General features: G+C 40.0%; 1 protein-coding gene across 7 annotated transcripts in view; it reads right to left on the reverse strand.

Moving 5' to 3' along the window:
* The window catches only part of TNRC6A (trinucleotide repeat containing adaptor 6A), a 186885-nt gene that overhangs the window by 82540 nt on the left and 88057 nt on the right, over positions 1–16288 (reverse strand). For 6 of the 7 annotated variants that reach the window (XM_030799551.1, XM_030799548.1, XM_030799542.1 and 3 more), the window contains exon 2: positions 15893–15940. The exons of the other annotated variant lie outside the window; for it this stretch is intronic. In XM_030799551.1, the coding sequence (XP_030655411.1) occupies positions 15893–15940 (48 nt within the window). The remainder of the gene's footprint in view (positions 1–15892; positions 15941–16288) is intronic. 7 annotated transcript variants of the gene reach the window in all.

Genomic DNA, 16288 nt, shown 5'->3' on the forward strand with positions numbered 1-16288 from the left:
TGCGAAAATCTAAGTGAATGTGTGGTTCCCCAAACTACCATGGTAGCAGTGAAAAAAGCAAGCAAAGAATAAATCTGAGATAACTCAAAATATCCTAACAATTAGCTCGGGGTGGTGGTGCATACCTGTAGTCCCAGCTACACGGGAGGCTGAGGCCCAAGAATCAACTGAGCCTAGGAGGTGGAGGCTGCAGTGAGCTATGATTGTGCCACTGCTTGCCACCCTGGCAACAGAGGGAGAAATGACAATAATGGGACAAGGGGTTAGGCGTCTCTATTTTGCTTTAGGAGACAGAAAACAGGAAGCAACTTTCCTGAGGGCCCAACTAGCCTATCAGTCAGCAACACACCACAAGCCAGCTCATCCTCACATAGAAGCCAGCTGTATGTTACAAGCTAGAAATAAAAATACACTTCACATCTTCTGCCAAAAAACATTCTGTTCTCCTACTTTCTCCCGTGCAGATCCCACCTTCTTCTATTTCCTTCCAGTCTTCCTCTTTTCCCATTTGACTACCACCCCCCCATTCCTTTTCTCATTTTTATCCTCCTACCTAAATTAATCACCAAAACCTGTCTAGCACTACACAACAGGAAGTCCCTAGCAACCTTCAAAACTATAGAATTCACCAGACAGTAGAGATGAAAACTGAACTGGAGCAAAAATAGGTAAGGAAGTTGGAGATTTGGATCAGTTTTTCAAAAGCTACAGCTGTAAAATGAAGAGAACAGGATAAAATGAAGTTTTGCATTTTTTTTTAAAGTACGGACAACTAACAGTTATCTGGAAGTGGAAAGGGGTCATCGTATCGAAGGGTGGGGAATATGCTATTTACAATAACTGACAATTATCTGCAAATACAGTAGTTAAATAAAATGGATATATCCATAAAATGGAATATTATGCAGCTGCAAAACAAAGGTCTCCTCTACACCCTGATGTGAAAGGATCAGGAAGGCTTAAAGTTAACTGGAAAAACAAAATCTAAGGCTCAGTGTGCTATCTTTTTGTGTTGAGAAGGATATGAATATATATATATATTTACATGTCCTTGTATGTGCATAAAGAAATTCTGGAGATGTGTACATATACAAATTAATAAAATACATATATTTGTGACAGAGTATGACGAGAAAAGAGGACAACAGACAGAGTGGCAGCAATGCTGTATATTTCTTAGCTTAGCTTTAGCTGACATGTCTTCCCCTTAGGAAGGAAGGAGAATAGCACACAAACAGGTAGCAGTAAGGATCCAGATGACAGTATGGATCTCAAAAAGTGGGAAGTTGAGCTTGAAAGGGGCTTCCACTAGCACCATAATTTGAGCGATAAATTATGCTAATAAAAAATTACAAACAACTGAATAAAATAAGAACCCATGGGCCCATACTAATATGAATGAATGAGTGAGTGAATGGAGAGAAGTATCAAATCTTACAGTAAATTATCAACTAATGTAAGAAGAATGGTTGACTTTAAAAATCACTATTTGGCCCTACTGGTTAAGGCAAGCACGTTGATGAGAAACAAGACATTTACATACTCTCAAAGTATCTCCCAACAATAGTGTTATTAATTACAAAGGGAAAAATACTAACTTTGCAGTGATGAAACCTGACAGAGACCACCTTACCCAAGCAGTTGAAGTTAACCATCACCAATAATGGGATAAAAGGATATCAGGCATCTCCTGACATGATGTACTGCGAACACCACATCAGTTCTGTACTATTCCTGCCAAAACTGCATAACCTGATCAGGTCATAAGGAAATATCGGACAAACACAGACTGAGGGACATTCTACAAAGTAACTAGCCTGTATTCTTTAAATATATCAAGGTCCTGAAGAACAGAAACTAAGAAACTTCCAGAATGTAGGCAACTAAACAAACATGAAAACTAAATGCAACTTGTGATCTTGGATTGAAGACTTGACCAGGAAAAAATAGATTTTGTTTGGCTCTAAAGGGAATTATTGAGACAACTGGCAAAATCTGAGTAAGATCTGTAGATCTGCTATTAAGACTGTGCCAATGTTACTGTGCCCATTTTCATAATGGTACTGTAGTTACCAAGAAAATATCTTTAACTAAGTGTTCAGGATTAAAGGGGGTATCATGACTGTAAGTTACTCTTAAATGGTAAAAAAGAGTATGTATAAAAAAAGAGGGAATAAAGTAAATGTGATTAAATGTTAATATTTGAGGATTAAGGGTTAAGGATATTCAGAAGTTCTTTGTTCTATTCTTGCATTTCTCTACATCGGAAATTAATTCAAAATAAAAAGCTCTGCAGGGCACGGTGGCTCATGCCTGCAATTCTAGCACTCTGGGAGGCCAAGGCAGATTGCTTGGGCCCAGCAGTTCGAGACCAGCCTGGGCAACATGGCAAAACCCTGTCTCTACAAATACATAAAAATTAACTGGGTGTGGTGGTGCATGCCTATAGTCCCAACTACTCAAGAGGATGAGGCGGGAAGATCACTTGAGCCAGGAAAGCAGAGGTCGCACAGTGAGCTAAGATCATTCCACACTGCACTCCAGCCTGGGTGACAGAGTAAAGCCCTTTCTCAAAAATAATAATAATAAATTAATTAAAAGCTCAGATTGAGGAAAGTTAGTTTAGAAACTTAGAAAACAATAGATACTCCACCATAAGGACAGAAACACCTACAATTTACAAAGCACTCTGATATTATCCATTTTGAACTCACAACCCTGAAACACAGCACTGGTATTATTCCCCTTTGACTGTTAAAGAAATTGAGGATCAGAAAGTCCTAATGACTTGTCAGATGGTACAAGGCTGTGGTAAGGCTGACCCAAAACTCACTTTGCTACATCTACCCACCCAAATCCTACTCTTCTTTTAAGGCTTAATTAGTAGTGCCTTTATGACTCTTCCCAATCCAAACAAACCTCATCCTTGACCTCTAATTAAACAATACTCATTTTCTAATTATTTTTATTTGAGACAGCATCTTGCTTTGTCACCCAGGCTGGAGTGCAATGGCTCGATCTCAGCTCACTGCCACCTCCGCCTCCCCGGTTCAAGCGATTCTCCTGCCTACTTGTACAATACTCCTGAGCAGCTGGGACTACAGGTACCTGCCACCACACCCAGCTAATTTTTGTATTTTTAGTAGAGACAGGATTTCACCATGTTGGACAGGCTGGTCTCAAACTCCTGACGTCAGGTGATCCACCTGTCTCGGCCTCCTAAAGTGCTGGGATTACAGGCGTGAGCCACTGCGCCCAGACATTTTCTAATTATTTTAGATGTTAATCTCACTCTTCCAAATAGGACTAATTACTGCTCTGGGGACAAAAAACAGTCCTACTTGTACAATACTCCCTGTCACTGGGCACTCTAATTAGATTCCAATTCCTGCTTCCTTGCCTTTACTAACACTGTAACCCCTATACCACTGCCAAAAATGCACTCTTTTAACTCTTACTCTTACCCATATGTTACTTCTCCTTTAAGGACCAGTTCAATTCCAATCTATTCAAACAAGCATTTCCTAGGCAGCAGAGCATGCAGTGAAGACCCCTAGGTCCAAATGTCAAATAGAAGTGGTCTTAAACCTCAATTCCACCATCTACGTGTGTAACCTTAAGCAATTTATTTTATTTCTCTGAAGCCTTCATCATCTAATTTATGAGACGTCTCAAACTGTACCTCCCTCAATGGGTGGTTGTGAAGATTTAACTGGGTAATGCAGATGAAGTACTTAACAGATGCACGTAAAAAGTGTACAGTGGGACTAGGTGTGGTGGCTCACACCTATAATCCCAGTGCTCTGGAAGGCCAAGGTGGTAGGATCACTTGAGGCCAGGAGTTTGAGACAAACCTGGGCAACACAGCAAGACCCTGTCTCTACAAAAATTAAAAAATTAGCCAGTAGCTGGCACATGCCTGTAGTCCCAGCTACTCAGGAGGCTGAAGCACGAGGATCACCTGAGCCCAAGAATTCAATGCTACAGTGAGCCACGATCACACCACTGTATTCCAGCCTAGGCAACAGAGCAAGACCATGTCCCCCAAAAAATAAATAAATAAAATGTAAAAAGTGTACACTAATTGCTAGCCATGAGAGACTAGGCACAAAGCACTGCACTAAGCTAAGGTTAGGATGCAAAGAAGGTTGCAGCCAAAGGAGGAAGTGCATACAGTAGAAAATAAAACTGAATACATAAAAACAATTATTATTGTACAATGCAGAATTAGGTGGACATAAAACCAACAGCTAAAGGTCCCAGATTGCAAACCAGAGCAAATCAGGTACCAGGTACCAAAAGGGAACCAAGGTATCAAAAGATAAATCTATAGGCCAATAACCCTTATGAATACAAACATAAAACTCCTCAACAAAAGAGTAACAAACCAAATCTAGCAACATACAAACAGGACTACACAAAGTGGATTTATCCCAGGAATGCAAGATTGCTTTAACATGAAAATCAACGAAATACACCATGTTAATAGAATGAAGGACAAAGCTACATGATGATTTCAAGAGACACAGAAAAAGCATCTGACAAAATCCAGTATCCTTTTACAAGACAAAAACACTCAAAATAGGAATAAAAGAAAACTTCCTTAACCTGATAAAGGCCCACAGCTCACAACATACATAATGATAAAGACTGTATACTTTTCCTCAAGATTAGGAACAAGACAAGGATGTCTGATCTTGCCACTTCCTATTCAACATTGAGCTGGAGGTTCCAGTCAGAAAAAAGAGAGTGCGTGTGTGAGTAAGCATGCACCAAAATTGGAAAAGAAGATGTAAAACTATCTCTATTCACAGATGACAGGCTCTTGTATACAGAAAGTCCTAATGAATCCATATACATGAAGACTACTGGAACTAATGAACATGTTCAGCACAGCTGCAGAACACAGTATCAACATACAAAAATCAATTGGCTGACACACGCTACAATATGGACAAATCTTGAGGACACTATGCTAAGTGAAATAAGCCAGTCACAAAAGGACAAACACTCTGTGACTCCACTAATGAAGTATCTAGAATAATCAAATGCATAGAGACAGAAGGTGGAATGGTGGCTGCCAAGAGCTGAAGGCAATAGGAGTTATGACTTAACGGGTACAGAGTTTCCATTTTACAAGATGAAGAGTTGCAGAGATGGATGGTGGTGATGGCTGCACAACAATGTGAATGTACTGAATGCCACCAAACTACATCATTTAAAATGGATAAGATGGTAAATTTTACATATTTCACAATTTTTAAAAAACTTTAAAAAAAAATCTACTGTATTTCTATACAGTAGCAGTGGACAACCCAAAAAGTAAATCAAGAAAACAATTCCACCTACATAGCATCAAAAAGTTTTAGGAATAAATTCCACAGAAGAAGCACAATTACACACTGAAAACTACATAACGTCTTTGAAAACAATTAAAGACCTAAATAAATAGAAAAAGATTCCATGTTCATGAACTGGAAGACTTAATATTATAAAATGCAATACTGTCCACACTGGCCTACATATTCAACACTGTTCCTATCAAAATCTCAGCTGCCTTTTTGCTGAAATTGACAAGCTGATCCAAAAATTCACATAGAAATGCAACCAGAATAGTCAATGCAATCTTTAAAAAAATTTTTTTTTAATAATTAGTCTCTGGTTATCCAGCCAATGCAATCTTGAAGGAAGGCTCATACTGATTCCAAACTTACTACAACAAAGCTGAAGTAATCAAGACAGTGTGGAAGTGGCATAATGATGAACACATAGTATCAACAGAACAGAATTGAGAGTCCAGAAATAATTCTTCATTTTACGATCAAGTGACCTTCAACAGGGTGCCAAGATGAAAGTCTTTTCAACAAATGAAGCTGGAATAACTGGATAGTTACGTTAACAAGAATGACACTGGAGCCCTCATGCCATATGCAAAACTTAACTCAAAATGAATTACAGAACTAAACGTTAAGAATTAAAACTATAAAATTATTAGAATACAAGTAAATCTTTGTGACCTTGGATTTGTTGCCAACAACACAAGTAACAGAAAGAAATACTAGTAAACTAGATTTACAAAATTTTAAATTTTTGTGCTTCAAGGGACTCCATCAAGAAAGTGAAAAGAGGCTGGGTGTGGTGGCTCACGCCTGTAATCCTAGCACTTTGGGAGGCAGAGGTGGGTGGATCATTTGAGGTCAAGAGTTCAAGGCTGGCCTGGCCAACATGGTGAAATTCTGTCTCTATTAAAAATACAAAAATTAGTTGGGCGTGGTAGCGGGTGCCTGTAATCCCAGCTACTCAGGAGGCTGAGGGAGGAGAAACACTTGAACCTGGCAGGTGGAGTTTGCAGTGAGCTGAGATCATGCCACTGCACTCCAGCCTGGGCGACAGAGCAAGACTCTGTCTCAAAAAAAAAAAAAAAAAGAAAGAAAAGAAAGAAAGAAAGTGAAAAGAAAAGCCACAAAATAGGAAAAAATACCTGTAAATCATATATCTAATACGGAACTTGTATCTAAGCTATATAAAGACCTTTTTGTTTTTTTTTTGAGACAGAGTCTCGCTCTGTCGCCCAGGCTGGAGTGCAGTGGCGCAATCTCGGCACACTGCAAGCTCCGCCTCCCGGGTTCACGCCATTCTCCTGCCTCAACCTCTCGGAGTAGCTGGGACTACAGGCGCCCACCACCACGCGCGGCTAATTTTTTTTTTTTGTATTTTTAGTAGAAACGGGGTTTCACCGTGGTCTTGATTTCCTGACCTCGTGATCCGCCCGCCTCGGCCTCCCAAAGTGCTGGGATTACAAGCGTGAGCCACTGCGCCCGGCCTATAAAGACCTTTTTCAATGACAAAAAATATCACCTAATTTAAAAATGGGAGAAGAATCTGAATGGCCACTTCTCAGATCAGATATATGAATGGCCAATAAGGACATGAAAAGATGCTGATCATCATTAGCCATTAGGAAAATGTAAATCAAAGCCATAATGAGATACCACTTTACATCCATTAGGATGACTAAAATCAGAAACAAGAACCCTAACAAATGCTGGCAATGGAAAGGATGTGGAGAAACTAGTGCCTCCATACATTGCTGATGAGAATGTAAAACTGTGCAGCTGCTTTGCAAACAGTCTGGCAGTTCCTCAAAAAGTTAAATAGAGCCTGAGCAACACAGTGAAACCCCATCTCTACAAAATATACAAAAAATTAGCCGGGCATGGTGGCATGCACCTGCAGTCCCAGCTACCTGCGAGGCAGAGGTGGGAGGATGGCTTGAGCCTGCGAGGTGGGAGGTTGCAGTGAGCTGAGCTTGCGCCACTGAACTTCAGCCTGGGCAACAGAGGGAGTCCGTCTCAAAAACAAAACAAAACACCACAAACAAAAAGTTAACCAGAGTTACCACATGACCCAGCAATTCCACCCCTAGGTATATAACCAATAGAATTGAAAATATATGTCCACGCAAACATTTGTACATGAATGTTCATAGCAGTATTATTCATAATAGCCCCAAAGTAAAAACAGCCCAAATGCCCATTAACTGATGAACAGACAAACAAAATGGGCAATGGCCATACAATGAAATTTATCTGCCCATAAAAAGGAATAAAGGATACATGCGACGTGATGGACAAACCTTGAAAACACTATACTATATAAGACAAGTCAGGTACAAAAGAATCATATAGTATGATTCCACTTAAACAAAAATAGGTAAATCCAAAGAGTTATAATAGAAAGTAGATTAGTGGTTGCCAGAGGCTGGGTGGAAGGGACAAATGGGGAGTGGCTGCTATTATAGGGTTTTTGGGTGAAGGGGTGAAAATTCTAGAATTAGATGGTGGTGCTGACTGCACAACTCTGTGAATATACTAAAAACCATTAAATCCTACACTTTGTGGACTTTAAAGGGTGAATTTTATCATATGGGAATTTTATCTGAATAAAGCTGTTATTTAAAAGTTGAGAGAAACTGAAAGGTACATTCAGAGAAGTAAGAGTTAGGGACAGAGCAAAAGGTGGAAAGGGTAGTGCTAAATTGATAAGCTGAGCAAAAAACAAGAGTCTGGGCTTTAATTCCAGAGTCACTGGGAAGGAGCCAACAAAGGTTTCTAAGAAATAGTGACCAACAGGCCTCAGAAACGTGGCTCGAGGACGATTATCCTGCAGCAGTGTAGAGAATGCACATTTTATGACCCTATCTTTGTAAGATTTTCACTACATGCCTCACATTGCAAAGAGATTCACAAGTGGAATAACATATAAAACATATTTCTTTTACATCAGTTATATAGTCAATTATCAAGGAATAAATGATATTTAAAAGGACATTTAAAATCAGCACATACTTAACTACCATTCTCTCCCATCTGTGCACACGTGTTTTAGGGAAACTTCAAAAGAATGGGAGAAAGAAGGGACCAAAGTCAACAAAACACAGACGTCATAACTCTAAAAATATTCAATATTATTGCAGCAAACTGCTCAATAAGTGCTCCCTCACTGAAAACCACTAATATGAACAGCAAAACAACTGAGTTGGTTTAATCTTGTTTGTTATTATACAAAATCCAATCAGTCACTGTTTGCAGAAAATATCTTGTTAAGGTTCAAAGTATAAAATTCCTTAACCAGGTTTCAATCTATTTTGAACATTCCATTTGAAACGGGAAGTCAGCTGAGTCATCATCACATAATATACTACTGCTAAAAATTCAAAATGCTTTTCCCTAGTTACAAGAGTGGAAATGCTAGGATTTCTCCTTCATAGCCAACTCAAACACACAGAGTATGCAAATCACTTTTAAAATAAGACATCTTAAATAGGAAATTTAAACTATATTTATTTTCATGGGTGGCTTTTTCTTAAGATGGAAAGAAGCTATGCCTTAGTCGAATATTACTTCCTTTTGAATCTCAAACATCTTCCTCCTATTGATACTATTCAGCTTCTCTGACAACCTCCTCATAAAGAAGCAGTTTCTTAATCTTTGAGGAGTAATGACCCTTTGAGATCTAATGAGCACAAAGGACCATATCTGCTTTTGTCATGGGTTTTATTTTTATTATTTTATTTTAGCATACATTCAATTTTGCAAACCACTTCATAACACCTGTGGTCCCTCTGTGGCATCGGGATGAGAACCCTTGGTCTGGTGGCACCGTGCCACTCTAATTTCAATGGGGCATTCTTTTAAGAAAGCGTATTACAAGCTCAGCCCCAATGCTTCGTTTTCCTACCAGGGTTATCAGTTCATCACTGGTCAAAGCTGAAAACAAGCAACTTTTATGTCCCACAGTAAGGGAGCTACCTTCAGCATAAATCTTCATAAAAGCAGTAATCATTATGGCCGATCGATTTAAATACAAAGACCTGTAATTACTGTAACCTCAAATATTTAAAATTACATCTCAGTTTAAACCAATCGTTTGGCATTTCCTAAAATGAAAGAAACACGAAGTCAGTGTAGAAGAGTATTGGATAACCTTTCGGTTAATTTACTTCAAAATGCTGTGGGGAAGGAATACTGAAGACAAACACATCATCACCTATGGGATACTCCCGCCAAAAGGGGTCAACCTGAACCTAATCATACAGACAAGACCCAAAAAATGCAAATTTCAGTCTGCAAAAACAACTAGACTGGACTATTTCAAAATGTCATTGTCAAGAGAGAAGCAGAAAAGGGCAAGAAAACGCTCCTAATGTAAGAGAAACTTCAGACACAACTAAATGCAACCCAGGATACAGGAATTGAGTGAAAGAACAAATATAACTTAAAAAAAAAAAAACTGAGAAAATTGGGAAAATCTGAATAGGGACCAGACAGTATTGTAAAGTTAAACTTCCTGTGGGTGATCATTTGATTGCCGTCAGGTAGAATGCCCTTATTCTGTGTGAGATACCTACTGCCATACTTTGCTGTGCAATGTCACCATAGACCAAATGTGGCAAAATATTAATAATCACTAAAACTAGGTAAAGAGATACAGGTATTCGTTGCAACATTTTTCCAATTTTGCTTAAGGTTAGAATGATTATTTATTTGAGACAGAGTTTTGCTTTTGTGCCCAGGCTAGCTGGAGCACAATGGCGCTATTTCAGCTCACTGCAACCCTCGCCTCCCAGGTTCAAGAGATTCTCCTCCCTCACCCTCTCAAGTAGCTGGGATTACAGGCATGTGCCACCACACCAGGCTAATTTTGGCATTTTTAGTAAAGATGGGGTTTCACCACGTTGGTCAGGCTGGTGTTGAACTCCTGACCTCCAGTGATCTGCCCACCTCGGCCTCCCAAAGTGCTGGGATTACAGGCATGAGCCACTGTGTCTGGCCGATTTTTTAAAATTTTAAAATGAGATAGGGATTTCTGTTTTTTCAGTGAGAGACTTATCATGCATCAGTCTGAACAGAATACATATAATGCATACCATTTTAGTCTTTCCAATCATGGGCAATACTTTTGCAGTTGTCATTAAAATTGTAAAGATGTTTTGCAATTTATACTTTCAGACATTTCAGATGCCAAAAATCAAAAGAGCTTACAGAATGGTATTCTTTTTATGTTTATATTCAAATTTTCCACAGAGGGTTGTTACACATTTTTAAATTAAGCTTACAGTCTGTGATTAATTTATTCTATCAAGTGATTTACCACCTAATTGCCAAATTAAGCTGGAAAAAAAGCGTATTGGGTTGGTACATTAAAAATGAGCAAAAACCACAATTAACTTTCGCACCAACCTATAGCAATATGCATGTGCTGGCCTGCAAACCATATCATAGCAAAGCAAAAGAGAAGCTTAACAATATCCGATTTTTTTTTTTTTTTCAGACAAAGGTTGATGAATTGCATGAGTGGGATCCACCTTAGCTACGGAGACCTAATGCCTTGGGGTTTTACTCCTCCTGCTGTCCTAGTCGTTTCTTTTCTTTCTTTCAAAACAGAGTTTCACTCTGTTGCCCAGGCTGGAGTGCAGTGGCACACTCTCGGCTCACTGCAACCTCCAACTCCCAGGTTCAGATTCTCCTCCCTCAGCCTCCCAAGTAGCTGGGATTACAGGCACATGCCATCACACCCAGCTAATTTTTGTATTTTTAGTAGAGACGGGGTCTCACCATGTTGGCCAAGCTGGTCTTGAATTCCTGACCTCAAATGATCCACGTGCCTCAGTCTCCCAAAGTGCTAGGATTACCCATGTGAGCCACAGCACTTGGCCAGTTCTAGTCATTTCTAATATAGCATTTGTCCCAGGCAAAAGCATCTCAGACAAGTGTCCCAGTTTAGATGCAACATTATATGGCATATAGCACCTTTAACAACTTTTGTTATATGATGACATACAGTTGGTTTATGGGGGGACAAATCAGTATAACGTGAAGTTAACTTAAAACATATTTAGTACATGATAGTAAAGTCATCACTAGAATGAATATAACATATTGAGATAACTGCTTTTACTCTTTTAGAATAAAAAAGGAGAAACCAAAATTATATTTTATCTATTGTGCAATATAAAATAAAATACTGCACAATGGGAAGAATACTAGAATTAGAGTCAAAAGGCCTGTTTAAATCCCAGCTGTGTCACTTGATAGAGAATATAAACTTGCGTAAGTTACTGAATCTGTTTCAACCACAGCATTCTCACTTGAGAAATGAAGAAGTCAGAATGCTGGCTGATCTCTATCTAAAGTCGCAGTCCAGCTCTAAATATTCAATGATTCAATGATTCTGGCCTCCCAAATATTTTTTCAGACTAGACAAGCTGAGTTCTACTGGTCTAGACCAGTACTGGCAGATTTTTTTTTACAACTGCAAAATGTAACTTAGCATCTTCTCTCCCCAAACTCCTATTTCTGCTCAGACTTCTATTCTGTTCAGAGGTTGGGTCAAACTCTCATTCACCCATGATGAAGATTCCTATGTATTTTTGACTTCTCTGACACCTAATCAGCTGTCAAATCCCAGATTCTTACTTCCTCAGTATTTTATACACTCATCTTTTTTTTTTTTCCTTTCTCTCTCTTTTTGCTTTGAGACAGGGTTTCACTCTGTTGCCCAGTCTGGAATGCAGTGGCACAAACAGCTCACTGAAGCCTCAAACTGCTGGGCTCAAGCAAACCTCCCACCTCAGCCTCCCAAGTAGCTGGGACTACAGGTGCATACCACCACATCCAGCTAATTTTTAAAAATTCTTTTGTAGAGGCAGAGTCTTATCATGTTGCACAGGCTGGTCTCAAACTCCTGGGCTCAATCCTTCTGCCTTGGCCTCCCAAAGTGCTGGGATTACAGGCGTTAGCCACTAGGTCCAGCCTCACTCACCTCTTTTTGCCACCACTTCAATTCAGGCCACCATTGCTTCTTGCCTAGATCGCTAGTTTTCTCCCATAAATACACCTGGTTAGTAATCCCAGACCAGAAGATTATTCTATCACATCAGTACCCAACAGAAAGCATGCAATAGCTCCTATACCTAAAAATTTATGCACAAGTTCCTCGACCTGACATTCAAGAACCTCTATATCTGGCCTCAACCAGTTTGCTACAAATACCTTATATAACCTGAACTACCCACTGCAATATCAAAATCTCCTGTACTTTCTGGATTTTTGTGTCCTTACTTCTGTTGTTGTTCTTACAATGCCCTTTTATCTGCCTTTCAAAATTGATTCCATTCTTCAAAGTTCAGTTCTAATGGTAATCGCCCTCACGTAGATATTATGGCTCCCATGATACTAACATAATGTGACAATTTTAATGGCCAACTGTGAATTTTAAAAGAGTTTACCTATGATAGTAAACTAAATTTATTAGTTGTGCCAATGTTGTTTAACTGGCACTGGCTACCAGGGACCCTGTCTTGAGGATCTGCAGCTTAGCAGAGGAAAAGGAGAATGGCAACACATCTTTGACATTCAGAAACCAGAGCTTCCAAATTGAGGATCTACATAATAGGGTCTAGGCTTCCATGTTATTAAAAGATTATTTTTTTCTTTTTTCAGATAGAGTTTCACTCTGTCGAGTAGGCTGGAGTGCAGTGGCACGATCTCGGCTCTCCGCCTCCAGGGTTCAAGAGATTCTCCTGCCTCAGCCTCCCAGGCAGCTGGGATTACAGGCACGTGCCACCACGCCCAACTAATTTTTGTATTTTTAGTAAAAATGGGGTTTCACTATGCCAGGCTGGTCTCGAACTCCTGACCTCAAGCAATCCACCCGCCTTGGCCTCCCAAAGTGCTGGGATTATAGGTGTGAGCCACGGCACTCGGCCAAAAGATGTTTAAATTAACTCAACATCTAAAAGTTCGGAGGCTTTCACGTTACAATTCCTAATGAAGATCTAGAGCAGTGGTTCTCAGCCAGGGTCGATTTTGCGCCACTCCCAGGGACATCTAGCAATATCTGGAAGCATTTTTGATTGTCACAACTGGACAGAGAGTGCTACTGCAGATGCTGAACATCCTGTGATGCACAGAACAACTCTCACAATAATAAATTATCTGGTCCAAAATGTCAAGTGTCCAGATTAAAAAACTGATCTAGAAGTATTGCATGCATCTGTGGGTTCCTCCTACCAAAAGAAATTTTCAAATTTTTCAAGTTCGAAGCCTAAAAAGTTACTCCAATTACCAGTGATATGGTCTCCTCCAAGTTACTTAACCTCTTTATACCTCAAATTCTTCATCTGCAAAACGGAGATAATACTACTACCTACCTCACAGGGTTTTTCAAGGATCAGATGAGTCCATGTAAAATCTTAGGAGAAGTGTGCCAGGCACATAGTAAGCAATCAATAAATTTAACTACTTACATTCTTCCCTGGCTTAGTGCCCAGTCCCACAGTTGAAATATCGAAAATGCTCAAAAAATGGTTACTCAATGAATACAATGCCTTGATTTCCTGGGGAGAGCACTAATGGGTAAAGACAGATATATTCTTTTTTTGTGAAAAAGGAAACACAACTAGAGATGGAGATGAAGGAAGCATCTGCCCACCTAATCACCTCTCTCCTTCAGAACACTTTTAACCTGCAAGAAAAGCTTCCCTCTCATTGGATCCTTAGTACACATTGCCTTACAATCTCTTTGATATTTGTTTTTCCTTTCATGCCTTCTGACCAACTGAATATTCTCAAGCACATGAATGGGATGGTATCTTTTGATTCCTACGTCATCTACCTAGTATTACTGTTATTTACGCATTTATGATAGTCTTTCTACTAGACTGTACATGCCCTCTGTGAACACGGACAGCACTTTACTCCTTTTTATGTAACCCAAAGGGCCTAACAGACCTCGGCAACTGGCTGGCCCACGCCGCTCGTTTGACAGATTCGACAGAGAGGCTAAGTGACTTGCCAAGAGTCAAGGTCATATTCCAAGTAGCAGAGCTGGAATTCAAACTCTGATAAATAGCCAACCCAGAGACTCGAGTTCTACCTAATATTAAAATTATACCTGTGGCACAGACAATTTTTAATTAAGTACTAGAGCACCTTCATAGGAATTATACTGATATTTACCTGACAAAACAAAAATGGAAGGAGAAGTAGACCTCTAAGCTCTGTTCTGCTGATATTACACCTTAATGGCTTAACCTGTTTTCTTTAATGGTTTCATATCTTAACATTTCCTTACTAGATTTTGACAAAATTTATGTAAATATACCACAAATAGTCAGTGATGTCAGACTTAATTTCCTTTAAATGATCCCATAATTATTTTGAGTAACAGAGAATCCCTTACTGGGTAAACCAATGATGCCTATCCTTCACCATCTGAACACATTCTTTAACGATCACCTGAACAGATTAGTATCTTATGAAACTCAATAGGCCAGCAATTTGGAACAATTCTACACGGTACAAAATATTCAGAAGATTTGAAATGTGAGTGTTAAAAACCCCAACGTAAACCTAAAACCCGCAATCAAGAGCAAACTACATTAAAACCTGAGATAGGAGAAATTTTACTTTATTTTCAACAAGTGAAAAAAAAAGAAAAAAAAAGCTATTCACGGATTTGGTTAATTAGCTAAGTTTCCCTGAGTGTCCCAATATGATGTAAAAGAAAAAGGTGAATAAGAAAGGAAAAGACGGTAGGAAAGAAAATGAATATGAAAAGGAGTTAAATACAGTACAATTCCTTGATGCTTATGCAATTACAGCTCAATGAAGCTAAATATTTCCATGCCATAAAGACATCGTTTAAAAAAACAAACAAAAAATTTTCCCTTCGCGGTGATGCAAAAACAGCAGGGCCCAACAGGAACGATAACCTCTTCTGGAGAAAAGATTTTTAATTATTTTACCAGCTGATGAAAGGGGCACACACCGAACATGGACAGAAATGGAGTTTCAAAGGAAAACAAAACGCAGCTTATACTTGGTAAAGTTCAAGGACAAAACTGCTTCCAATGCAACAGAATCCGCCTGACTACAATGTATGGGGGGGGGAGAAAATGCGAACACATAGTATCTTTTTATAAAAGCAACAATTTGAGCTACAAAGTAATAACGGGGAAGCCAAAACAGTTTGACAGCCCGCCATAAGGGCCGCCTCAATCATGAGTCACACAATGCCTGCAACCATTTACAATAGTAATTAATGCACAAGTCCCCTAATTAAATTCTAAAAGGGTGAGAATGCTTTAACTAAGTTTACAAGAACTGCTTTGCGCTTTTTTTTTTTTTTTTTAAAGAAAGAAACACACGCGTAATTACGTATCTCCCCGCAATCCCTCCAGTATTCCCCCAGGCCGCTTCTCCCGAATGTCTGCTCTCCGGGTGCGGAAGAAAATGTCACGGGAGAACTTCTCAACCCAGAAAGGGCGAATCGGAGTAGAAATATACGATTATCGTGGGACGGGAGATGGAAAGCTCGCCCATCTTACCTGCTAAGATTTCTTTCTACGTCTTTGGTAGCTTTAGCTTCCAATTCTCTGAAACAAAAAACAAAAACAAAAACAAAACAAAAACACACACAAAAACGAGATGCGCGTGAAAACGGAGCTGCTGCGGCAGAGGCTCGCGCCGGGGCCGGATGGGGGAGGGGAGAGGACGGGGGGAGGGGGACTCACAAAGCTGCGGGGCTGCAGCCCGGACTGCGGTCCCGCGGCGCGGGCGAGGCGCAACCTCGGCCCGGCCCCCGCGGCGCGGCGCGGCGCGGCGCAGCGCAGCGAGGCTCCCCCGGGCCGCCCGCCCGGCCTCCGCAGCAACACAGCCTGCGCCCTCCCGCCGAGGCCCGAAGTCTCGGGGACGCCCGGCGCCGCCGCCTCGGCCGCCGCCGT

Source organism: Nomascus leucogenys, chromosome 2 (assembly GCF_006542625.1).
Source record: "Nomascus leucogenys isolate Asia chromosome 2, Asia_NLE_v1, whole genome shotgun sequence".
NCBI lineage: Eukaryota > Metazoa > Chordata > Mammalia > Primates > Hylobatidae > Nomascus > Nomascus leucogenys.